The following is a 25,957-nucleotide window of genomic DNA, read 5'->3' as shown; positions in this document are numbered from 1 at the left end:
CTCTCCACACCACTGCACACACTCCTGGGACCCACCCCCCCAGATCTGTGCATGGGGAGGGGGATGCATGCTGACAACTTTAGGCTCATGCTCCCTGCCCTGCTGCCCTCCCTGAGGCCTCCACAGCCCAGTATGTGTGACCTGATGCTGCAAAGAACAGCAGATCCATGCAGGAAGTTGCCTGCTGCTACAAGATCCACGCTGCCCACATCCTCTGTGTGCACCCCTGTGGTGCTGTCCCCACTGCAGCTGCGCAGGCATGGGATGCATCACCAGGGCAATGCAAAACTTGTAGCGGTAGGCAGCTTCTGCATGGCTCCATTGTTCTTTGCAGCACCATGTTGCACAAGGTGGGCTGCGGAGGCACTGGGGGAGGGCAGCAGGGCAGGAGCCTGCAGCGGGCAGCATGCAGCCCCTGCCCCATGCACAGACCTGCGGGGCATGGGCCCCACACACAGACCTGGAAGGCACAGGTCCCCTTGCCACTGGGAATGCACACTCTGGCTGGGAGCAGCCCCCTCCACTGTGGCTGGGAGCAGACAGCAGAGCAGGAGCCGGGCTCTGATCCACTGCAGCAGCTGCTGCCTCTGCCAGGGGTAGGGGGCTGTGGACCTGGTTCTGCCCCATAGCTCTGGCAGCTGGGGGCTCCCTCTGGCAGGGCTGGTGGAGCAGGAGCTGTGGGTGGGGGAGAGGCAAAGGGCACCAGTCGGACTGTGGCAGTTGTGGGGGGGTGAGGGGCACCAACATGGCTGTGAGGAGGGGGGGCTAGTGAGGGGCACCAGGGGAGCCAGAGGGCTGTGGGGTGGGAGCGAGGGGCACCAGCAGGGTTGGGGGGGGGAGAGGATGCTTTTCATTTTAATCATGACTTTTTTGTGGTTTTTATCAGAGAATTTGTGATTTATTTATTTTTTTTTATCAGGGAAAACCAAGACCCCTGCTAAAGAAACATTACAGCGTTCATGTGAGGTAGTCTTGCTTTGAGCGAGTGTATCTTATACATAAATATATGCTATGGTTACTGTTCTGCTGTTAAATATCAAGACATCTTTTTACATGTATAAAATGGGAACCGTCCAGAAATAAAATACTTGACACTTGTATACAGCTTTCCAACTTCATAGTTCTTTATGAGTCTTTTTATTTATTATACCAGAAACCACCCCAGTGAGAGAGGTGGTAGATAAGTATTATTCATAATATTATTATTATTATTATTATTATTATTCTTCCTATTCTACAGATGGGAAAGGTGGGACTGAGATAAAGTGACTTTCCCAAGGCCACACAGGAAATCAGTAACAGAGCCAGGATTAAAACTCAGGACTACCTTGACTCCTATGCTTTAAGCACTAGAGCACACTTCACTGGCACCAGCAAGCGTCTCTTTGCACTAATGGACAGTTCCAAGGACTTGCTCCTGGTCAGTGTGTCCATACATTTTTGGAAATTTGCTGCCAAGTAGTGAGATATTTTGAACACCTTAGTCCTGGAAAATCTGTACTGCATATAACATTGATGGTCTTTAGACCCTTCAAAACAGGTTGAAAGGAAGCAAAGCTACAACTATGATGTGTAATAGAATTTGTGGTTATGATAACCTGTGGTTCCAAGGCATGTTCCTGTTCCAGTGGGGGTACGTGGCAAGCATTTAAAATAGTTGTGGTTGGAGTTTTAATTATTTTAATTTTTACTGTTTTTAAGTTGATTGGGAAGGGCCACTTTATCCAATAATAAAGGAAATTATTCTTTGTATATGGAATATCACCAGGAGTCATCTAGAGTGTGAATTCCACCTTCCAGCTGTTTTGGCCTGTACTTTCTGTTGATTTATCATAGCATCTCATTTATTATCATATTAAATACTTACAATCAACACAGTTTTGCTGAAGCACTAATAAAAAGCAACGCGTTACAACTGAAATTAATTTCCAAGTCTTTAGTCACCCTGGGATGATATCATACTTTTTTCATTGTATTGCCATAGTGAGCAGGCACCCCAGCTGAGACTGGAACTTCAGCATTCAGCTGTATTCACTGGACCCCCAAAGAGAGGCAGTATGGGAACAATGGGCATTATTGCATTACTGAGCACAGAGTGACTCTACTGCTGGTCTATGGGAAGTCAGAATGCCACAGTGTAAGGCCTGTTTAATTGGGCTTCACTCAGGATTTGACAATTGAATCAGATGTAGCACATAACTCTCAATTTTAGTTTTCTACCTGATGTTAATGGAAAAAACACTTTTCTGGGGAGGAGAGACTGAGTCTTGCTGCGACACTAGACAGAAGGGGAAAAGAGGAGAAAAACTATCAGAAATGCAAACAAAAGAAAAAGTCAGAAAACGGTATATACCTATTTTGATAAGTGTTAATATGTTTTTATTTATTGTTCTTAGCTGGGCTATAGATATATGGACTTATTATAACCATTTATTTATTTATTTTGCATTATGGATTTTTCCATAGTGCTGTTTCCATACGGCCACTTAATAACCACAGCAAGATGCTGCTGGGTATGACTCATGCTAGAGTAGCATTGTTTCTGACATGGCTGTAACACTCGGCCTTTGGCTTCCTGCCTAACAATTCACCCGGGGTATGGCAGCATTCCAGTATGACACACCCAGTTGTGTTCTGCTGCTGAAAATAATGGATTAATTTTATCTGTGATGTTAACGTGATCAAATGGCTTTTATGAAAAATATTGTGTTGGTGCATTTAATAGGCTTTTTTTGGTCATTTTAATTTATTGAAAGACAAAATGGTTCTAAGACCCATTCCTACTTGTTAGATTTCTCTTATGTACTACTGTCTGACAGAACGTTTTAATAAAGACATTAACATCATTTTTTTTTTTAACAGCCCAGATGCTTGGCGCTGACTCAGTTCCAGGACTCTCCTGTATAAAATAGCTACAGCATGATAATAGTTATTTGGGGAAGGGATGAATCTGAACTAAAAAACCTTAGATTTGAAGATGCCTGACGTTGAGATCTAGATCTAAACTTTGTTGTTGGGCCTGTCTTCTTCAAGGGGCAGTGCTCCCCTGATGCATCTTTTTCTTTTTATTGTCATAAGCATTTTAAGGATCCCTGTGTTTTCTGTTAAGCAACCCTTCTGCTCCAGACTTCCACGAGGGTTCAGGTTTCAAATATGGAAGTTAGGAGATCTAATACTTACATCAGTTACTAAACCCCTTTCACTGGTGCCAGGTAATATTAATTAATTGTATACTAATGCATGATTTTGTTTAATTCATCTTGTTCTTTTCATCTTACCCAGTAGGCACTCACTATCAAGCTCATCTTATGAAGTAACTATTTTTGTTATAATAATTTTCAAGTTCCTTGGGAAATCAGCATTCAGCTTACTACCTGGTCCATGTGTTGTGGGTGACTTCCCAGAGGGCTATTATCTAGGGTCCTACCAAAACACTTACCATGCACCATGCCTTGCCTCATTGCTGATTGGCTGAGGGGCCCCAGTGGCCCAGCTGCTTGTTGCTGACTGGCCAGGAGGCACAAGCAGTGCCATATTTAAAACTCTGGTTTTTGCCTCTCGGCCTATTGGGAGTGAGTGGTGGAACCCCTCCACCAATTGGGGGTGAGGGGGTGGGGTGCATGGGGGAACCTGCAAGATTAAAGGAGCTACTGCACAGACCACTTCCACCATGAATTCAGTAGGTCTTTACTAATATCCCCCCAGGAAAAAACAAAAATCCTTAAAGAGTGTGCTCAAAATTACTAAAACTGTTAGCTTGTCTTGCTTTCCAACCTGATCACAACCATATACAATATAAAAGTAGACTGTTACAAATATAGCACATTTATAATATCTCAGGGTATGAAATACTTTCATAGTGTAGTTAGAATATGATATTATGGCACCATCTTACACTATTGCAGTATATAGTTTAAGTACAGTATAAATTTGGAGTATTCTGTATGGCCAAATAAATAATAGAATGCCTGCAGTCTGCTATTAGAATGTTCTGTCTACCCACAATTGATCTATACTGATACAAGGCAAGTAAACATATTAAAGGTAATTTGTTAATTGAGACCACTTTCTTTTCTGGGATTAAATTCTGTAGATTTGTTTTTACTGAGATTAGTGTTCTTCAGTTTTGCTATAGTATTACCTATGATAATGATCTGGGACTTTTGCACATAGTTCAGAATATCATCTTGTTTACAGGACTTTCTGTTTTTAGAGCTAAAAATGGATGTATAAATAAGTTACTTTGAAGCAAGTAATATAACTTTCTCATCTTCTCATCTCTTCCACATCTCTTTCATCATTTTGCTGGCTCACAATTTTCTTTATTCCCTAGATATTAGAGTTCTCTTACTAGCTCACATATAATGTCACCACAGATCTACTTTCTTTGTGTTAATGCCAGTTTAAACCATGACATAGTAACAGTTACTATATGAAGAGTAGATTTTGATGAGGAAAAAGATTCCTTAAATCTCTAATATTTCAAAGACAAAAATAACGTAAGTGGAAATAAAAATTATTTATATTTTCCACCTTCAATCTTGCTAGCAGTTTACAGGCAGAAAAACCTCCATACATTTTCTCTTCTGTTTTGCAGAGAAATGATGAAGAGGCGGTTGTGGATAGAGGTGGAACACGCTCCATTCTCAAAACACATTTTGAAAAGGAAGACTTGGAAGGTAAGAGATCATTTTTCTAAGTATTTCATTCTGTTCAAAGAATTGGGGCTAATTCCTTTATTAAATCTTTGAAAATATCAGGATGCACACAAGGGTATGCATGAAAGCCAAAATCTGAGCTTCCACTTTTAAAAGTAAAACGTGTATTTGTTGCTAGCAATCGTAAGATGTTGGCAATGGGAAATCAGGTCACTAAGTTTTGCAAGGTATCATAGACCTCAGTCCTGCAAAACATGTTTAATTCTGTTTGGGTGGGAATGTAAAGGCATGTTAAAAACAAATTAAACCTGAAAACAGAATGTTTGCAGGATTGAAGCCCTAGAAAGTGTATGGTTTCTATGTTTGTCTGCTTTATTTCATTTTGTCATTCTACACCTAGTGTTATTGCGTGTTCAGATCTTTATTAGAAAAAAGCAATATGGCATTTTGAGTCATACAGTCATGAACAGGCACTTTTATGCTACATGCTATATATACCCTTTAGGCTAGGGATAGACATTACACATAAACCAGTTTAAGTGATCAGAAATTGGTTTAAACCTGTAAGAGAACAGATGTTCAGTGCACATTAACCAGTTTTAAAATGGCTGAAACCAGTTGGAGATAAACCTGGTTGAATGTAGTATCAGACTTAACTGATTTGGGTCAAACCGGTTTATGCAATGTCTGTCCCAGACCCTTTGCTGGTTTAAACTAAACCAGACACCCCCAGCAACTTGGCATACTCTCTGTTTGGGGCTCTCTGCTCCACAGCAGGACTGGCCCCTCCCCTCTGCTCCCTGGCTGGAGTTTCAGCAGAGACTTGCAGGTACAGCAGGGTTTGCCTGGCTTCCCCGTGCCCCCCTCTTCCCCCACCTCACCACACACTGCTTAAGCAGAGATCCACTCCTCTTCTCTCCCACAGCACTGACTATAGCCAGCATATGGTTTGCTAGCTGATGCTGTGTAAGGCAGATAGGACAGTGTCTGCTTAAGGCTTTTTGGAGGTAATCAACAGCTCGGATGGTAATGTCCCTGCATTCCTTCCTTTGGAAAAGGCAGACAAGGTTTTTTGGGTAAATCTGATCTCTTTTATTATACTAACTAAATAGTTGGTAAATATTTTCTTAGCAAGCTTTTGGGTTTAAAAACCCTTCATCAGGCTGAGGAAGCATCTGCAGCCAGTGTGCGCTCTTCCTGGATGGAATGAATAGTAAAGAAGCCAGAGGCTGGTATGCATTTTCCTTTGGAACAAGCTGTTTAAGAAAAGCTTGTAATGAGTGAGGCTTTGTTTTCTGATGGGGTCATAAATGTTTTTATCAGCTCTGTTATCAATGAGCAGGGGATTCCTCCGTAATTAGAGCATCCTGCCAGGCCCTGACCACCCCCCCGCTCCCACCATCAGCTCAGCCTTCTGGGAGGGAAGGGAGGGCTGCTCTTGTCCCCTGTGGCTTCTAGCCTGAGCCACTGCAGGCATGCGCTTGCATTTCTGGGATGTTTGTCTGGTTACAAAACTGATTTACCCTAGCCAGGTTAAACTAACCTGATTGAATCAATTCAGGCCCAGACTTTTTGAATATCCATAGTCATAATGTCGTGGAGTAAATGAAAGTAGTTTACAGGTAAAGAATTTGCCATTGTATATTGGAAAATAGTCAATTTTGTTTGTACTTTGGCTCTGGAAAATGAATGATGTTTCTATTTATCATGCTTAGATAGTATGCTGTTTACATGAGGGAACTGCCTTTTTATTTTTTGGAGACTATACAGCATGATTTTGGTTGCCATGTAAATAATACTAAGTAAAAAAAAATAATGTGCAAAATTCAACTGCTCGTTATTCTGAAAGTGTTAAATCCAGTTCTGAAGATAAACATGAAAATATAGATATTAGATATGTTTAACTTGATGGAGATAATCTGCTATTTAATGGTATCAATGAGCTTTGCTTTGCTGAGTACTCAAATGTAGCTAATACAGCATAAATGCTGGGGTTGTGTGAAACACCGTTGTTTTGTTTTGACATCCCTTTATTTCATTTCAAAGCACTGTCCCATTTCATTTAGTTTAAACTGTTTCTTGGTGCATTTCAACATTTCACCCAAAAGCTGTAATGGGGAATCATGAAAATGCTTAAGACGTTGTCATTTTTTGCCTGATTTGGAAGCAAATTGTAGGGATGGTAGCCCCTTCTGAGGGCACAAAGCCTGCCAAGTTTCAAGGAGATAGGTGCAGAGGTTTCTGGGAAACTGCACCTCAAATTGTTCAAAACACAACTCCTGACACTTGTTGGCAGTGGCACTCCTCTCATTTGGCATGCAGATCTGGGGGCCTACCTCCCTGGGAGGACTGAAGGGCTGTGTCAGACCCCTTCTGGGGGTGTGGGCCCCTGGATCTGCATGCCAGATAGGTGGAAGCCTCATCTCGGGTTTGGAGGTGGGCTTAGCCCGTGCCCAGCATTGGAGAAAATTGCAGTGGCAGCCTCCTCTCATCCGGTGTGTAGACCCAGGGGCTCACACCCCTGAGAAGAGTCCAGCACAGCTTGGCAGTCCTCCCAGGGTGCAGGCCCCTGGATCTGTTTGCTGGATGAAAGGAGGCTGCCGCTGCCAACGGGGAACAGTGCTGAAGCCCAGTAAACCTGGATTCGAAACTCAAAATGTTTCAAAACTTTCTAAATATTTTGAGTGCCCTCGTTTCATTTTGAAGCTGTTTTAAAGCTTTTTATTTCATTTTGATTTCACTGTTTTGAGCTTGAAACACATTAAAACAGCTTTGAAATGAAACACCTGGTGAAATTTCACACAGCCCTAATAAATGCCACTTGCCCTCTCCTTTCAGTTAATATTCCTTAGCAGTAGTAGAGATGCATTCAGCCCATTTTTGAATGTTTTTTAAAAAGAACATGTTAAATTCTATAGGAATGGAATTGTACATTTTACCAGAAATGACTGGCTGGGGTTTTGCTTCTGTGCTTTTTGCACTGGGGACTATTATTTACTAATTTTTTTCTAATATAATCCACGTTAGTTATTTTAACAAAAACAATGTACAATTATGTGCAGTTATGCTATTTGTTAATTTCCTGTGTACTGACAGATTCTCCATGGTGAAACCTGAAGAATAGAGCTGACACAAACATTTATTTTCTGGTTTGCAGGACATTGAAATGTTTCAAGGAGAAATTTGGGAGGGAAAAAAAACATTTTGGGAAAAATGAAAGATGTTGGTTCTGGAATGAAATTTACAGCCCAGAGCGCTAGTAACCACTGAATAAAATTGACACATTTCTTTTACTGTGTTTTTCACTCATGATGCCCATGACTGAACAGCATGATGAATATTCATTTATTTAGGCAGCAGTGAAACCTGAGAGAGAACCATGTCAGATTTACTCAGCACCTTCCAGGTATTCCAAAGTCCTCAGCTCCAAGGTAGCTTTGCTAAGCAGGTCACTCAAAATCCAGGGACTTCAGGGAGACTTCCATACATATGAGCAACTGATTCCTTAGGCTGCCCAGCTGTTGGCTCCATTGTTTCTTCAGGCTGTGGGAATTAATCGTCATAGGAAAATAGTTAGATTGAAAGCCTAGTGGGCACAATGCTTACTAGATACTTAAATAGTTAGAATTACTCAAAGTAGTAAGTTTAGGAGCATAGACTTTTGGCTTTAGGGCTTCAAAAGAAGTACTCACAGCCACCATCGTGGATTTCCTTCAGCTGAAGACTTTAAAATTAAAAGTCATTGTGAGACCTTCCATTGTTCTCACAGAGATTTATAATATACACTAATACCTCTAAGGGCTGAAGGGATAGCGATTGATTTTCTCTTTTGAAGGAAAAGAGAAGTCACCGAAGACATTGCAGGATCTTCTTGCAGTGCTGATCAGATTTTGTGTGTTATATTTCATGACACCTTGTTTTGCCAGTTTAGTTCCATAATTTTCATAGTTTTGAAACTTTCTTTTTGTGAAGTGTCAGTGGTTTGTGGAAACTGCTGATAGCTCAGAATTACATTATTTTGGAAAGTTCTGTGTCTGAAATTTTGTGTAGGAGTAACATAGATTTTGGGAAAAAGGCAAGGAATGCGTACCAGTCTCACACAGGCACTATCCTTCCCTCTTTCCTCTATCTACCCCCTCAAATTCAGATTATTGGGTGGCAGGGTACGAGAGGAGTTCATCCTTTACTTCCTTTGCAAGTAAGCTTAGGGCTACTTAAGAGGGCCATTTCCTAGAACCTAATGGTGAATGGTCTTGGAAATAAGTTTCCTTCTCCGTTCCATTGGGCTAATGCATAGAGCCATGTTGCTGTTGGTGACTCATATGAGATGTTCTCCTGATCATTATGGCTAATGAAACACTAGAACATCGTGCACTTTTTCTGTGGGCTGGGTGAGTAGCAGCACATTAAAAACAGGCAGTGCTCCCAGGAAAATGATCTGCCAAACTAGCCCAGGAGGAACCAGACTGTAACGTCTAAGATGTGATAGATCAAAACATAATAATTATCTCTCAATTGAAAAAATAATACAGAACTTCATTGAAAATATGTTTTAGTGATTTTTATAGCAAAAATATGTGGCATTTCACTGAAAATTAGAACAAAGAAATTATATAGTCTTGAAAGCAGAATCTTAAGGTTAAACCTGAAAAAATATAATAGAAAAAAATCCCCAATCAGTTCTAAACCTTACAGGTTGCCTCATGAGTCCACCGTTCTTTTAAAATAATGTCAAAGAATTTAGAAATGTTCTAAAAAATAATGACGTTATGTAGGTTCCTGGTATGCACAAGCCTTTTCAGAGAAATTGCACATCTACTCTAGAATCAACTTGGTATCTCTTTAAATATATAACTGCTGCTTCCTGAAATACCAAGTGGCATAAAAAGGGTTGATTAGCATTTAAATTTTAATGATCCCATTACTGTTAATAGAATGTCTACTTGTCTTAGAGATCAGTCTTGGCACTTTTCTACCTGTAGAAAGTGAACGTGGTTCAGACATATAATCTTATTCCTGTCCAATGTAAAGGATGGTGGATTCCCAGGTGAAAATTTACATTTTACCTAGGCAAACAAGGCTGTTTGGGTAAATGTGATATCTTTTATTAGACCAACTAAATAGTTGGGAAAATTGTTCTTTGCAAGCTTTTGTGTACAAACACTCTTCTTCAGGCAGAGGGAGAGTCTACATACCTCAGATATATAAAATGAAATTACATAATTAGGTACTAATTGTACATCTTAGTAAATTTTGTATAATGAGATAATTAAGTACACATTTTGTAATTGGTTCTATATCACATTTATTTGATTACATTTACCATGTTTTAAAAATGTAAATAGAAAATTACTCAACATTCTGGCAGGGTACTAATGTAAAAGTTCCATCAGTATTTTAACCTGTACATCTGAAATTATTTATCTTGGATGAAGAAATGCATTTAAACTTACTTTAAAACCTCCAGTGCATGTTTTTAGCTCAAGAAAAATTTATTTTCTAAGATTTTAAATAATTGATCCTTTTGGAACTTTTTCCAGTAGCATTTGAAACGTTATAGGTTTCATAGAATTCATAGACGCTAGGGCTGCAAGGGACCTCAGAAGATCGAGTCCAGCCCCCTGCCCCAGGGCAGGAAGTCAGTGGGGTCAAAGGATTCCAACAAGATAAATGTCTCTTAAAGGAGTCCAGAGTAGGTGCTTGCATCACCTCTGGCAGCAGTCTATTAAAAACCTTGGGAGATCGGACAGTAAAGAAGTTCTTCCTTATGTGCAGTCTGAAACAGTCTTGGAGGAGTTTGTGACTGTTTGACCGTGTCATCCCTTGGGGCATTCTGGTGAGCTGGCGTTCCCCCAGATCCTGATTTTCACCCCTTATATACTTATAGGTAGCCACCCAGTCCCCCCCGAGCCTGCGTTTTTTGAGGCTGAGGAGTCCCATGGCTCTCAGGCTCTCATCATAAGGTCTGTTTTCCTGCTCTCTGATCATGTGCGTGGCTCTCCTCTGGAGACTCTCAAGCTTCCCCACATCCTTTTTAAATTGTGGAGCCAAGAATTGGATGCAGAACTCCATCTGCGACCTCACCAAGGCCGAGTACAGCGGGAGGATGACATCCTGGGATTAGCTAGGGAAGCATCTATGGATGCAAGCCATAGCTTTGCTCACTTTACCAACTGCAACATCCCATTGGTGGTTCATATTCATCTTGTGGTCAGTCATGACCCTCAAGTCCCTTTTGACCATGGTGCTAGCAAGCGCAGCACTGCTGAGCCTATAAGCATGCTGCAGGTTTTTATTCACAAGGTGGAGTACCCTGCATTTTTTGGCGTTGAACGCCATCAGGTTTTCGTCCACCCATTTTCTGAGTCTGCCAAGGTCACCCTGGATCACCATCCCATCCTTGGGTGAGGATGCTTTACCCTAAAGTTTGGTGTCATTGGCAAACTTGGCCAGTCTGCTTCTGACACCAATGTCTACATCATTAATGAAGATGTTAGAAAGTATAGGCCCAAGGACGGAACCTTGGGGGACCCCACTGGTCATGGCACACCATGATGATTGACTTCTATCAACTACCAGTCTCTGGGTCTGACCTCGGAGCCAGTTCCCCAGCCAGTGGACTGTGATGTAGCCAAGGCTGCAGTTGGCCAGTTTTACTATGAGATGATCATGGGATACCAGATTGAAAGCTTTTTTAAAATCAAGATATATGATGTAAATCTCTTCTCTCTTGTCAAAGTGATATGCCACCTGGTCATAGAAGGAGATGAGATTTGTCAGGCAAGACTTACCCACAACAAACCCATGCTGGCTATCCCTCAGGATGTTGCCATCAGCCAGTTTGTCAAGAATGGTCCTTCTGATAATTTTTTCCAAGGTCTTCCCCAGGATAGAGGTCAGGCTGGTGGGCCTGTAGTTCCCTGGATCTGCTTTCCTCCCTTTCTTGAAGATACGCACCACATTGGCTTTCTTCCAATCTTCAGGCACTTCATCTGAGTGCCACAAGTTCTCAAAGATCCATCCCAGTGGCTGAGCTTTGATGCCTGCCAGCTTCTTAAGTAACCTGGGGTGTGACCTGTCTGGGCCAGCTGACTTGAAGGTGTCCGGCCTCTCAAGGTGTTCCTTCACACGGTCAACATTGATGAAGGGTAACAATTCTCCCTTGCCCTGGCTGTCCCATACCATATTGAGCAGGGATGTCCCTTAGGGCTGGTGAAAAACCGACGCAAAATACCCATTAACCAGGTTGGCTTTTTCTTGGGCTCTGGTTATCAGTTGTTCAGTATGGTTTAGCAGGGGTCCAATGTTACCCTTGTTTTTCCTCTTCTGCCATGCCTTTGATGTAAAGTAAACTAGTGTTGCAATAAGCGGGAGACTGTCCATTTTAAGACCCTGATATCTGGGGGTGTACACACAACTCTGAACTCCCTTTGTCATGTCCCATGCCTCACAGATGTCACCCTTGAGTTTCTATTTGTTCTGGCTCAAGGCAGAGCCAAACTCAGCCCCTTGCAAGACCTCACACATTCATCCTATCATTCTACCCCAACAGGCCTCATTCACACCACCTGCTCTCACTAGGCCTGTAGCTCTCCACTCACTCTCACTGGGCCTCTTATTTGCTGCCCCACACAGGGCCACATTGGATATGCCCTGCTCCCTTGAGCAGCTCCTGCAGGCCATCAGGCTTGCCAACTCACACTCCTTGACTGGCCCTGGCTGAGCCTTTCAGGCCTTTCCTGCAACCCTCATCTGAGTGGTGACTAGCCAATTCACCTCACCTTTTGTGGAGTTCTGACCCAAGCCCCTTGCTAGGTAACTGCTCATTCACACCCTCTAATTAGGGCAAATTACTTGCCCTCTGGGCCTCAGGTCCCCTTGTGGCCTTAGGCATCCAAAGACTTACCCAGGCCTAACTGCCCCCTTCTGGGGACCTCAACACCCGTACCCTTCTCTGGGGCCTCAACACTCCACCATTTTACTGGGGTAACTACGCTGCCCCACTCACTGAGGCCCACACTCCACCCCTATGCTGGGGCCTCAAGGTATTACACCCCCACAGGCTCAGGTGCTTTTCCTAGCTGGCCCCATTACTACTGGGGTCTTACACCTCCATAGGCTCAGGTGCCTCTTAAGGTTAGCACCCCTGGCCTCACTACCACTGGTATCTTACACCCCCATGGGCCTCTTCCTAGGCATGCCTGGCCCCACTATCCTCTGGCCTTCATGATCTACTGGATGGTGGTGGCTGGGGTTATCAGGCACCCCCACCCACCTTTCACCGGGGAGATAACTGGCCTGGCATTTCTGGGGGACTGTCCCACCATGATCCACAAGGCTACCCTTCCCTGGCAGGGTGCAGTTTTCAGTCTTACCCAGGACCAGGAGCCTCCTGCCATCCCCATAGCTCCTGCCCTTACCTCCAAGATTTGCTGAGAAGCAGCTCAGCCAGGTGTTGCTGTTTCAGCTGCTAGCAGCAGGCTGCCACCTCATCCTAGAGAGCCAGGATCTAAAATAGCCACCTCATAAGGGCTGGCCTGTACCTGCCAGCTGCCTGCTCTTGGCTCTTAAAGTGACAGAGCACGAACAGAAGTGGATTTTATGCAAGGATTTGGTATTTGTGTTCTCAGCACATCAGTGATTCCTCCTCCCCCCAATTAATTTACATACAATTCATAAGGTCATGATCATTCACTGATACAGAACAGGTCACTTGGCCGACTGCCACTTTAATGAAGGGAGAGAGAAATCATTCTTAAAAACTAAGTGGTGCATCTAGCGGTTTGATAAATTCACACATTTTGTGTGAAATTCTGCAGTCCACATGCAGGCAAAATTTCTGTTTGAAGGATTTTATTCTCATACTAATGAATTTCCTGTCAAGAATGATGGGGGGGTGGGGTGGGGTGGAAAGGGACAGAGTGCCTCCACCAACCACCCCATGCCACTACCACCATCTCCCAGGAGTTGGGGGGAGGGGAGCTTGCAAGCGGAGGCTGCCACTGCTGCCACCCAGCACCCTGTGCTGCCACAGCTCCACATTTGGTTCTGTGCCGCCCCCTTCCCCCACACTGCGTCTGGCCCTGTGCTACCCGCCCTGGCTCCATGCTACTCTTCCTGCTCCACATCTACTTGGCCCACTTTGCTGGAGCCATGCTCTGCCCATCATTCTTGATAGCCATTCTTGATGCAGCACTGGCTGGCATGAACACCTCGTGCCTCCTGAAGCTGGGGGGGCATGGAGGCTTCGCACAGATGGTGTTGGCGGTGACAGCAGCAGGGGCATAGCAGTAGTGAGCAGGGAGCTCCCACAGGCAGCCACAGTGGTGTCAGTGGCAGGGTGTAGGGAGGTGGCAAGTGCTGACTGGTGATCAGTGACCACCTGCAGATACCGCCAGCAGTATCAGCGGTGAGGGAGGGGGGTGGTGAGTGGTGACCACCCGCAGGCTCCACCAGCACCATCGGTGGCACTGGCAGTCTTGGGGTGTACGTGTACTGGCAGTCTCAGGGGGTGCACGTGCACCTGCGTGCATGCCCTATGCATTGCCAGTGCTGGCTGGAGCCATGCCCCACCAGGAGCCACATCCCCCAAGAGTGTTACGGACGGATGGACAGACACACAGACAGATGGACTAAGCCCTTTATATATAGACAATTTAAATCAATGAGAACTCGCCTAACCAAGAAATGCAAGATTGCTTATTGAAATATTTTCTCCATATGAAATATGTGCTCCATATGAAGGCCTGGATCTTTTTCTTTTGATCTAAATTAGGAAGAACTACCAATGTGCATGGGAAAGATATTAATTTTGGATGCAAGTAGTTTACTTACTGCCTGCTTTTCTGTCCATCTACTATCACTGTAGCACGGGGCAGGCAATTATTTTGGGTAGAGGGCCACTTACTGAGTTTTAGCAAGCCATTGAGGGCCGCATGACAGGCAGCCAGGGGCAGACAAATACTAATTTTTTAACTTTTTTAGGGGGCACTCAGACTATATAGAATGGCCTGGTGGGCCGCATCTGACCTGCAGGCCCCATTTTGCCCACCCCTGCTCTAGCAGGTGTTGGATAGTAACTAGTATCTGACAAATAGTTTCTCCATCTTTCTGGTTTCTCTCAAGGGTTGAGTATAGATTTTTGCCCTTACCTCCATTAAGGCAAGCTCTCTCTGGTTTCAGGAGCCTTTGCACTGCACCTTTGTACTACCATAGACACAAAAATGATAGAAACTTACTGCAGCTGGCCAGCAGAGGATTTTCCCTCTTGGTGAAGAATGCTCATTGCAGACCTGGGGGTGGAAGAGCCCAGCCACTTGTCCCAGCCCTGGGGTTGTGCTTTTCCTATCCCATCTCTGGCACTGGGCTATTTTTAGCCCCCTCCTTCTCCCCCCTCCACCCCCAGCCTGCCAAACCCCACAAGCCACTCCTGATTCCAGTTTTACCATCATTTGCCATCATCTGGGAACCAAGGAAGTAAGATAGGGTTGGGGGAGGGGTGGACAGGATATGGTGGGGGGTTTGGTTCACTGAAGGGGTTGTTCATCTGGGGGTGAGGAGGAGGTCAAGGAGCTAAAAAATGCCTTTGGTCCAGGGTGGGTGAGAGAACCCCCATCCCAGCCCCTCATCTCCCCCCCCCAAGCCCTCCCTGGACTCCATAAGCTGCACTGATCCTGCCAAACCTTCCTGGTCCTCCCTGACCACCCTGTGAACCCCAACTTCCCCCCTGCAGGCCCCTCCTGCTCCCCCAATCTCTCTGCAGACCTTGACTGTGCCTCTAATCCCTGACCCCCACATTGACCCTGCCTGCCCCCCCATTACCCCTGACCACCCCCAGATCCTGCTTGCCACTCCAATACCCTCCATTCCCCTCCCATTAGTCCTCCCCATTCTGACTTACCTTAGATCATGTGGTCATTTTAAACTCAATCTAACCTCCCCAGTTGTCTAAATGTACCCTCTGTTGGCACAAGAGCTAGGCTCTTTGCTTGACTTCCAATGTAGCAGTGAGAGGTGGGAGCTGGCATGACAGCGCTCTGCTGTACTGCAGCAATTGTGTATGAAAGTGGAGTCAATTAAGGGTCCTGCATTAGGGTTGGTACCTAACTGGACATGGCTCTGAGCACTGCTGGCTTAGATTGGTGGTAGGGCTGCTTGTCAGGTAGTTGGCATCTGAGCTCATGTACAGGGAAGAATCAAGGGTGAAATCCTGTCTTGCATATAATAGATGGAAAAGACTCTCAGTGATTTCATTAAAACTAAGGTTTCACCCCAACCTCTTCCTGCATGTTCCCTGCTTGTGGCATGGTGAAAACATTTTGTGTGTAGGGGAGATAAGTCAGGACCTACATTTCCTCCGTATAGGTTCGAGATATCTCTGTTCACATGTCTAACACCAGTTTAGTAGACAAATGAAGTGTATTTTAGCATATGCATCTCCATATGGCAACATTCAGCTGCATGTCATGAGTTAAAAGCCAAATTTAAATAAAAGCATGAATGTTGATATCAGTAGGGTACAAAGTTTGATATGAACCCAAAGGTTTGCCCTTAATGTTCCAAACATAGGAACTTGGACATTTTTATAGTTTTATCAACATGTTCAAAGAATCAAGTTGGCAATAAATGTCTTGTTACTCAAAAAATATATGGCCAAAATATTGGAACATTTAAAGTAGCTCTTATTTTCTGTTTCTTATTTTTGTTTTTGTATCATGCTAAATTAAAAATTATTGTTTTTTTTTTTTTTGTTTTTTTTTTCAGGTTTTGGTAGTATGTGAAAATGCCGTTTTGACCTCTAACAGCAGGCTAAATTGCATAGATTGAACCAGTAATTAAATGAACACATATTTGCTTTTGATTCCAGAAATATACCCACATGCATGCAGTGGCTCATGCCAGAAGGCAGGGGGAGGGAGGGCACTAGAGAACACCTCTTTGCTTGGCTGGGGCAGATAGCTTGAGCCATGGCTAGGCTGCCCACCTTATGAGGGAGCAGGGAGGGTGCAAAGCATCCTGGGATGCTGGGGGACTGTGAGTTAACTTGAATCTGGAGGGGATCTGGGATAGAAGTTCAATAAACTGATTTAACCTAAAGTATGATTTCCATCCAGGTTTACTTTTAACTGGTTTTGGCCATTTTGAATGTGGTTAATGTGCTCTGAAATTCTGTTGTGTTACAGATTTGAACTAGTTTCTGATCATTTATACCAGTTTATGTGTAATTTCTGTCCCTAGCCATGCTGGCAACTACCCCTGCAGTCTCTCCTGCTAGCTCTGGGACTGTAGGAGTGAAGGGGACAAGTCAGGCTGCAAAGTGTAGTTCTGTTTGCATGTCTGCCTGCGTGCCTGCTTGTAGCAGAGCAGGCTGCTGGGAGTGTGTGTGTGTGGTGGGGGGAGGGAGCGTGCTGGCAAAGACAGCAACAGTAGTGAAAGTTCCCAAAGAAGCAGCCACTGCTGCCACTGGAGTAGCTTGGGCAGGTGCAGTGTGTCATACTGGGGAGGAGAGCATTTATCTCCTCACAAAGCGGGTCTTGTGTCACACTTATATCACTCTCATAGCACACTAGTGTACCCTGTGGAAATTACTGGACTAGTGGACAGAACTAATAGCAAACTACAGGAGGATGAGTAATATGAAGTATGGGAGGAAAAGTAGGAGAGACTAAAGAAGAACCTAAACAGGAGCTATTTAAAAAAAGGACATTTTTGCAGTCTGAAAAAGAAGGAAATTTGGTCTATATTTCTGTCCTGTCAATTCTAATTAGTACTGGACTGGTCAATAAATGGGAATTAGGAAGGTAGGCTACCAAATCAATAGGACTAATGTACCTTGAATCCGAAGCATAATGAAACAAATCCTACCTGCACTTTTATCACGTTAAGTGTGATGGTTTCTTCAATGGAATTTTGTGGTTTAGTCAGGACAGAATTTGGCCTGAAACCAAAGATTTTTCATTTTTATTCTGTCCCTGTGTTTAATCTAGGGCAAATCATTCATTCATTCCTGAAAGCAACACAAGCTTCAGAAAAACTCTGGAGCAACAAAATCCTATTATTCAGGAGAAATATTATCCATAATGCTATAATTTTACAATCTACCAGTGAGAAAGGGGAAGAATTTGGCACTAGTGAGTGTGGTATTATTTATTCTTCCCTCTTAGAACGCTCGTCGGGTAATTATGCTTGTGGTGAAAAAAATACATATTAGTCAACCCAAGAGAGTGGAATGTCAACCTTGGACCAGTTATCTGTTAGTCACTAAAATCTGTTCCAAAACATTTCATGTGGGAAAATATCAAATTAGCAAAAGAACAGTTTTTGTCATGCAATGCCTGATCCTGTGAGGTGCAGAGTTCTATCAATTTGCACTTAAATCAATGACACAAGCATCATAATTATTTGATGTCTATAAAATTAGCTAAATTAAAGAAAGTTAAGGACCAAATCTGCTGATGTAAATCAGCTCTATTGACTCTTTAGAACACTGATTCTCAAAAGGTGTACCACGAGATCCCCCTGTGTGAAGAGGTAAATGCTGTCCTCCCCAGATCTGCCTGCCTCTCCTCCTCCTACCCCATCACCACTTCTCCCCCGCCTGCCATCACTTCTCCACACCATGGCACAGGGCAAACAAATGATGCCAAAGCCTCCTATCACCAAATGCTGCTGAAGCCCCACATCAGTGGTCCAGCTTCAGTGCCTCCACAGGCAGCCATAGGTTATCAGCTGCTGATATAGAAGATATGTCTGCATTGCATCCTTTTTTCTTTAGGAGTGGGATGCCATCAACCACATCTTGCCTACCAGCTCCCTCCTGAATGTACCAAATCCAGAAATGTGGCAGTGAAGCCCCTCCTTCATGAAATTCTTCTCTGGCATGTGTGAGGGCAGCTGCAAGTAGTGTCCTTGCACCAGCATCATCATTGCATGCAAGTGAAAGGGGCTATGCAATACCAAATCCGCAACCTTTCTAGGTTCACTTCACAGATGTATATAAAACCTAGCAGCATCCAATTGGGATACCTGGCATCAATTTTTTCTCAGTGAAGAATTAAAAAAAAAAAAAGTTTTATATGGTAACAGCAAACTACAAATAAAAAGCTTACAAAGAAAAATGTTAGAAATAAAAATAATGTACACCTATACCTTATATTGTTCCTTGGTAACAAGCAGCTAACCAGCTTCACCATCCCTGATATGCCTCATATTCTGAGTCCAGTTCACAGCAGATTAAATCTGCCTTCCCTGGAGCCTCTGGAAGGATCCAGTGCACTTGTCGCTTCTTCCTCCCAGCTGTTGCTCAGCGCAGGACACACCTCTCTTTACCAGCAGGAGCCAGAGCTCACATAGCCCTGATTGGTTCCACCAGGAAAGTCCATTATAGCCCCTTGACCCTGTCCATGTTCATGGAGGGCTCTTTCAGAACACTCCTCTCTGAGCCCAACACAACACACACCTCAGTCTGGTTGGAAAATAAGAGGAGTTTTTTCCCCTTTTTCTTTGACCTCAGTGGCACTCTGAACATGGCCACCAGTTGCCACTGTATGCCCACTGAACATGGTCAAGAGGCTCTTACTGACCTTCCCAAGATGTATGAACTCTGAAAAGTTCATTTCTAGGTACAAGGAGGGTTACATAAGAAGAAGCACATGGGGAATAGTTAGGGACCTACTGAAACTGCAGTGAGACTAAACAGTTTTCATGGGTTAGTCGTGGCATAAAGAGAACATGGAATGGATATTTCCTGGATGTGCTCTGCTGGCCTCACCCCTCAGCACTGATTGGTGGAGAGGCCCTGGTGGGTAAGGAAGGATGAGGGAGTGACTACCATCTTGTTTGCTGGTTGCCGTTTGTGTGGCCCTGCCCCTTGGCACCAATTGGCAGAGTCCCAAGTCAGGGGAGGAGGGATAAGGGGGCATCTACCATCTTATCTGCTGCCCTTCGTGCCGCCCCATCAGCCGATGCCTCCCTCCTTGGGCAGGCTGCGAGGCCCAGTCACAGCAGTGAGGACTGCTGATTCCCACTAGAGAAACAGCATTTTGTTTTTATTACTTTTTTTTTTAAAGTTGATTTTGCAGACAGCCCCATATTTTGTGGTTCGCAGGGGGATGTTAAAAAGACTTTCTTTGACCACCCAGGTGCAGAAACTGTTTGTTATTCTTCTGCGTGTGTTCAGGACTTGCTTGAAAATATCCCCAGGATCTCCAGAGAAATGATGCAGACATACCACTTTCAGTGGACAGAAAGATATCAGAAGTGTGACTTTATCAGGTCCAAAGACTCCCAGTGTACATAGATGACAGAAGAAAGCTATCAGACATTTGACTGTTAGATTGGAAACCACTTTCATTCTAGATAGTGTGGATCCAGCTGCATTATGATCACAAAAACAAAGTACATGAGTATTATGCAGTAAGGATTCATGTTAAAAAACTCAGTGCATTTAAGAATCCAAGCAATATAAAGCCTGTGTAGTATTTTATTTTGTACTGTGGGGTGGTTGTCATCTTGCAGATACAGTTGGTCAGAAGTCTAGTAGAACAGATGTTTCCTCAGAGGACCAACAAAAGAAAGAGGAGCAAAATGTTCAATAAGTGTTTAGGTGGATTCTTAGGTGGGTAGGGGAAGATGTTTGCTCATTTGTCTATACCATGAAAATACTTTGGGCCAGCCCTGGTTATTCTAACATTAGATATGTATAAACTTTTGTAAGCAAAAGTTCACATCATGGTATAGGATCGATGTAGTGAGCTGTTGCTCATGAATGTCTATGGATCTCTGGTTCAGTTAGTCTATATGCTGTACCGCTCTACACAGCTTATCTAAAGTGGGGAGGAGGAGTGCAGTGATGCAGTTACGCTCCTCCCCCCTTTGATTACCACTTTACCAAACTTTAAAACCAACCACCTGTTGTGGGCAGTGGCATTTCTATTCAGACAGCGTTGAGGAGTCAATTGACTGCATGGGCCATGTAGCAAGTTGTCACTCAGTTTATTTTCCCTGGGACAAATTCCCTACAGGAAACCAGATGAATAATAAAACAAACAAACAAACAACAAAGAATTGACTCAAAACTTGCATTCCTTCAGACCTGGAGAGGGCAAAGCCAGATTTGTGCTGCTGCCTTTTCAGCGCTGCAGTCTTCCCTCTCTCCTCATCTCCTCTCTCTGGGATCTTTAACTTCCTCTGGTACCAAGCAACCATCCTTGTCAGTTGGCCCCATGCCCCTGAGTAGGCAGGCTATTACCCCTTCCCCCCTCCCCGCCCCCAGCTGGGCTCCTGTCCCTGAGCTGTGCACACAGTGGAAGTTCTTGTATGATGAACAACAAGTAGGACAATGATGGATCCTAATTTCATGGCTTTTCTGAAACAAATTTCCTCAACATCCCCTTGAACCTTTTAACTAGGCCATCCACTTGTGGGTGATGCACTGAATTCTTTGTCAAGTGGACCTTCAATAAGCCCCAAACTTTCTGTAGTGACTAGGACATGAAGGCCATACCTTGGTCTGTTTAAACCTTTCCAAGGTTTTCAAGGTTTCCATATGGTCAGCAAAGATGCATCAGACTGCCCCTCAGACTACAGAGGGTTGGGGAGAGGTGTGGCTGTAGTCCCAGAGTCAGTGAGAAACATTGGGGAGTTGGGCAGGAAGCAGGCACATGACAGAGAAAGAACCCATCCCCTGCCCCATCTCCTAGATGCCCTGATGAAACTGCTGCTGCTTTCCCTGGCTGTCCTGAGGTGGAGGGAGGTCCACAGCTGCTCCTGTCCCACTTCTAGTGGGATCTGTGGGGAGCACCCGCATGGGGTGATGGGCTCAGCCCAGGGTCAAATTGGTGGTACACAGTTTCCTCCTTCCAGCTCCTTGCCCACTGGCCCTTTTCCTGTCAGTGTCCCTCACTGGCCAGGAACAGGTTCTGGAAGGAGGAACCTGTACACTGCCATCCTTGTCCAAGACTAGACTGAGCCTTGCTCTCTGCACAACTGTTCCCTGCAGTATGTGGCAGGAGTGGGTCATAAATGGCTCTGAGGTTCCTCCCCACAAGCATTAGTTGGGGACAGTAGTGGCAGTGCACAGATTCCTCATTCCGGTGCCTGCTCCTGGCCAACAGAACATACTTGTAGCACGGAAGGAGGGGAAGGTGGTGGGCAGAGAGTGAGTGTTGGAAGGAGGAATCTGAGTGCCTCTGACTCTGGCCCCTGCTGAGCACCCTGCAGAGATTCAGCCCATCCCTGGAGTGGAATAGGAGTGGTTCTGGGGCACTCTCTGCACCAGGACAGTGGCAGAAGTGGGTACATCTGCATTTCTGCATGCCCCCTGGATCTTCCCATGTATGTATGTCTCTTTCTAAGATGCTCAGGGGGCTAGCTTCACAAGGAGGGCAGAAGAAGGGCTTGCATAATGGCTACCCTGTGGTGTGATGGTTTGAGAACTGTGCTGAAAAGTGGGACTGATAGTTTTAGCCCCCTTTGAGTATGAGAGGCCTAGAGCCTGGGTCCTCATCACTTTCTCAGTAAGTGCCCTAGCCACTCAGAAGTTAGGATGGTCCTCTGCTTAATGCATGCTACCCATGGGTTTCTGGCCAGCTCCATTTTTGTGCCTTAGACGCAAGTAATCATCTGGAATGGGTGTGCACTAGGCCTGTGTGAACAGGGAAGTATTCAACTCAGATTTGTCCGGTTCAGAGGACACTGATTTGATTAGGTGATTTGAATCGCTGTCCTCATTCAATTCAGTCGAGTTAGAATCAGAGATTCAGCTCTGATCTGGGGCTGATTCAGATCAGCCAGGGAGGTTTCAGGTTGTCTCATGGCTCCGCCAGCTGTGCCTACCTCTCCCCAGGCAGGAGGAGCTGGAGGAGAAGCCATCATGGCTGCCCTGCCTGGCCCCATCCCCTGCCTAGCCCAGCCTCCCGGCACTTTAAAAAAAAAAAAAAAAAAAGCCCTGCACTCACTGGGTGCAGGAGCAGTGATTGGGGCCTCTGGGCACTAGGCAGAGCCTGGCAGACTCAGGTGCTGCAGGACTTTAAAAAAGTCCCCAGGCACCCTCCTGGCCCTATAAAAAAAAAAAAAAAAAAAAAAGCCCCATGTTCACTGGCTGCATCAGCAGGGATCAGGGCCTCTGAAGGATCATGGCAGAGCCCCCCTGCACAGTGTGGGACAGTGGGGATTGCCTCCCCACCTGTCACCCACATGGCAGCTGCTCCATGTCATGAGCACAGCATGGCTCAGTAGGGTGCTGCATGCTGTCTCAGAGCTGGGGCTCCTGGGGCTGAGTGATGCCAGGCTCCGGCTGACAGGTGGAGCCATCCCAGCTCCCAGACAGTGCACGGTGCCCTGCTGAGCTACCCATGCAATGTGACAGCTGCCATGTGGATGCCAGGTTGGGGGGAGCAATCCCTGCTACTCCGTGCTGCATGGGGGGGGCTCTGCCACGAGCCCTCCGAGGCCCTGATTGCCACTGACAGAGCTGGTAATGTGAGGCATTTTTTTTGAAGTGCTGGGATGCTGGGGCCAGGTAGGGGGGGAGATCAGGGAGTGGAGACTGTGTGGGGAGCTATTCCACAGGTCCCCACAGCCCCTGCTACAGCTGGTGAGTGTGGGGCTTTTTAAAAATTTTTGATTCCCCAACTGCTGGGGCTGGGCAGGGGGTAGAGGGGTGATCGGGGAGTGGGGGCTGCCTGGGTTGGCTCTGCCATGAGCCCTCTGCTGCCAGAGCTGGTGAGTGTGAGGCTTTTTTTTAAAAAAAAGTGCCGGGAGACTGGGGTCGGGCAGAACAGCCATGGGAGCTTCTGCAGGTCGGGGGAGCCACAGGAGAAGCCCCCATGGCTGCCCTGCTAGGCCCCATTCCCCGCCCAGCCCAGCCAGTGAGCAGGTGGGGGCATGATGCAGGCACAGCTCACTCAGCAGCAGGGCATAGGCTCCATTCCCAGCACTACTGCACCTGCATCAGCATTGGGAGCAGGGACTCTGTGCTGGCACTGCTTGCCAGTTGCCGTGGCAGGGCATGGGATGCAGGTTGCAGTAGTGCTTGGAGTGTGGGCTCTGCCCTGCTGCCTGCCAGCATGGGCAGGTGCAGGGTGCAGGCCTGGAAGTGTTGGGAGTGGGCTCTGTGCCTGGTGCCTTGCCCTGCCCTGTCCTGGGTGGGCAGCGCCTGCTCCTGACGCACCCCCCACTCCCTCCATCACCATGGAGACCTTGATTTCCACCTCCCCATGCCCCTTCCCTTCCCCAGCCCCTTCCCCTCAACAGACTTACCAGCCAAATGCTACTTTGGCATTGGCAAAGTAGCATTTGTCTGGTAAGTCTGTTAATATCAGCAATCCGATTGGTATTGGCCAAAAAAACCTTTATTGGTGCATCTCTACCACCCAGTTAGTGGCCTACTGCACATGCTTAGTCTGTGCATGCATTTACACATAGACACAACAGAGGAAGTAGAATTGGTACCCGAGTACAAGTGGCAAAAATTTCACTTATGCAGCTAGAAAGCTACTATTTAAATGTGCAAAAGCAAATGGAATTCCACTCTGAAGGTCCAATGTCATACAGAAAGTGGCACAGGGAAGTGAAACCAATTCTCCAAGACTTATTCAAAACTCAGAATTTCTGTGGGCAATTCTGACACTTTGAATCTTGTTTTCATTTCAATTCAGAGTATAAAAATTACAAAATTGCTTGTACAATGGAAATTCTGAATGAGATTTTTTAGAAAAAATCAGTTTTGAAATTTTAATTTTAGAATTCCAAACATTTTTAAATAGTAGTTTGTAGATTTTTTATTTTTCTATTTTTTTTCATTTCCATATGTCTTTACATATCAGTAATCCATAATACTGGTCAGTTCCATTCCAGACGTATAGGGCTGTCCAACTGATGCATCTGGCCCCCAAGTGGTTAACCTTAATTAATCTTGTTATCTGAATGGTGCTCCCATTGTCACTCTCCTGCTGCTGCTGCTGGAGTCTCTGATCTCCCTCTCCCTTTTCCACCTTATGCTGCTTGCCCCCACACCTGGGGATGGGGCAGGGTAGGGTGGCCTGTGAGAATAAGGGAGCCTTTGGCCAAAGAGCTTGGGAGGATATGGGGAATGCACAAGCTGTGGAAGTGTGGGTGCAGCAAAGTTGGGTGGGGCTGACAGCATGGGGCCTGCGGGGCATGTGGCCTGTGCAGCATATGTCCGGGGGTCTGTGGCACCAGGCCACTCAAGTTGGATAGCTCTCATGTAAGACTATATTTATTTTTATTTCAGTTTAAATACTCTATTAATTGCATTTTATTTTTTAAATTATTGAGGGCCGCTATTGCTTAGTACTTGCTGAAATACCTGATTTTCTTTTCTAGATCAAAGTGCCTCCTGTTAGTGTTGTAATGAAACAGCTTGACTCTTTGTCTCATTGCAGCACAAACAGGGAGATACTTTGATTTAGAAAATATGTTTCAGTCAGTGCTATGTGGTACCTGCCTTTTATGATTAAAATAAAATAGTTATTCTTTTTAGAATAAAACAAATAGAATAGTATAGCTACTGAATATAGTAACATATCAATAATAGTAGTGGAAGCTATCAGTTATGGATAACCTTATTATACAATACTACTACATGAAATAGTGTAAAAATAATAACCTAAATATTAAAATAAATACACATCCTTCTGAACAAATTTTCAGTTTGAAAAGGTTTTTTTGATTACTAATTTTTCCTATGGAAATTTCCATACAACTTTACACCTTTTTTCCTAATATTTTGATTTCTACACAACCTTCAGAAACATATTTTGATGCAATTTTTTCTGAACAGCTCTTCTCTCAAGTCCTTGGCTAGCAACTTAATCACTAGATCATTATTCTGTTCCAAATCCCAGAATGGAGATTATGGTGTAAATCTAAGAGCCAGGCTTGTCATAAAATTTAGTGCTTCTCTCCTAAGTTTTAAGACTAAAACATTTGTGCTGTTAAAGTAAGGAACTTGCTATTCTTAATGCCTTCAGCGCAAGCATTTAGGATTCAGTCTCAACCCACTGAGCCAGTAGCAATACTCACATTGACTGCAGCAGAGCATGATTTCAACCCTATGGTGTTGTTGTGAAAAATACAGTGCTTTTCACTGTTAAGAGATTTCATATAATTCTGGTCAGTAACAGCTTTATGTTTTTCACCTTTTTCAGATTCTATGAAAGTCAGTACCATTTCGTATCTGTGTGGAAAAGACAGCATCTCAGTAGGCACTAACTGACACTTATTTTTCCATTCTTTGCAGAAGATTGAATTCATTATGGTAGGTAGTCTTTATGTGC

General features: G+C 44.8%; 1 protein-coding gene across 4 annotated transcripts in view; it reads left to right on the top strand.

The window, feature by feature from the left end:
• SLC4A10 (solute carrier family 4 member 10) overlaps positions 1–25,957 on the top strand; it is a 337,292-nt gene that overhangs the window by 107,371 nt on the left and 203,964 nt on the right. For all 4 annotated transcript variants that reach the window (XM_019554513.1, XM_019554512.1, XM_019554511.1 and 1 more), the window contains exon 2: positions 4,598–4,679. In XM_019554513.1, coding sequence (XP_019410058.1) covers positions 4,598–4,679 — 82 coding nt within the window. The remainder of the gene's footprint in view (positions 1–4,597; positions 4,680–25,957) is intronic.

The sequence above is a fragment of the Crocodylus porosus genome, unplaced genomic scaffold (assembly GCF_001723895.1).
Source record: "Crocodylus porosus isolate Cpor-Errol unplaced genomic scaffold, CroPor_comp1, whole genome shotgun sequence".
Lineage (NCBI taxonomy): Eukaryota > Metazoa > Chordata > Crocodylia > Crocodylidae > Crocodylus > Crocodylus porosus.
This window is presented reverse-complemented; position numbering and strand designations above follow the sequence as displayed.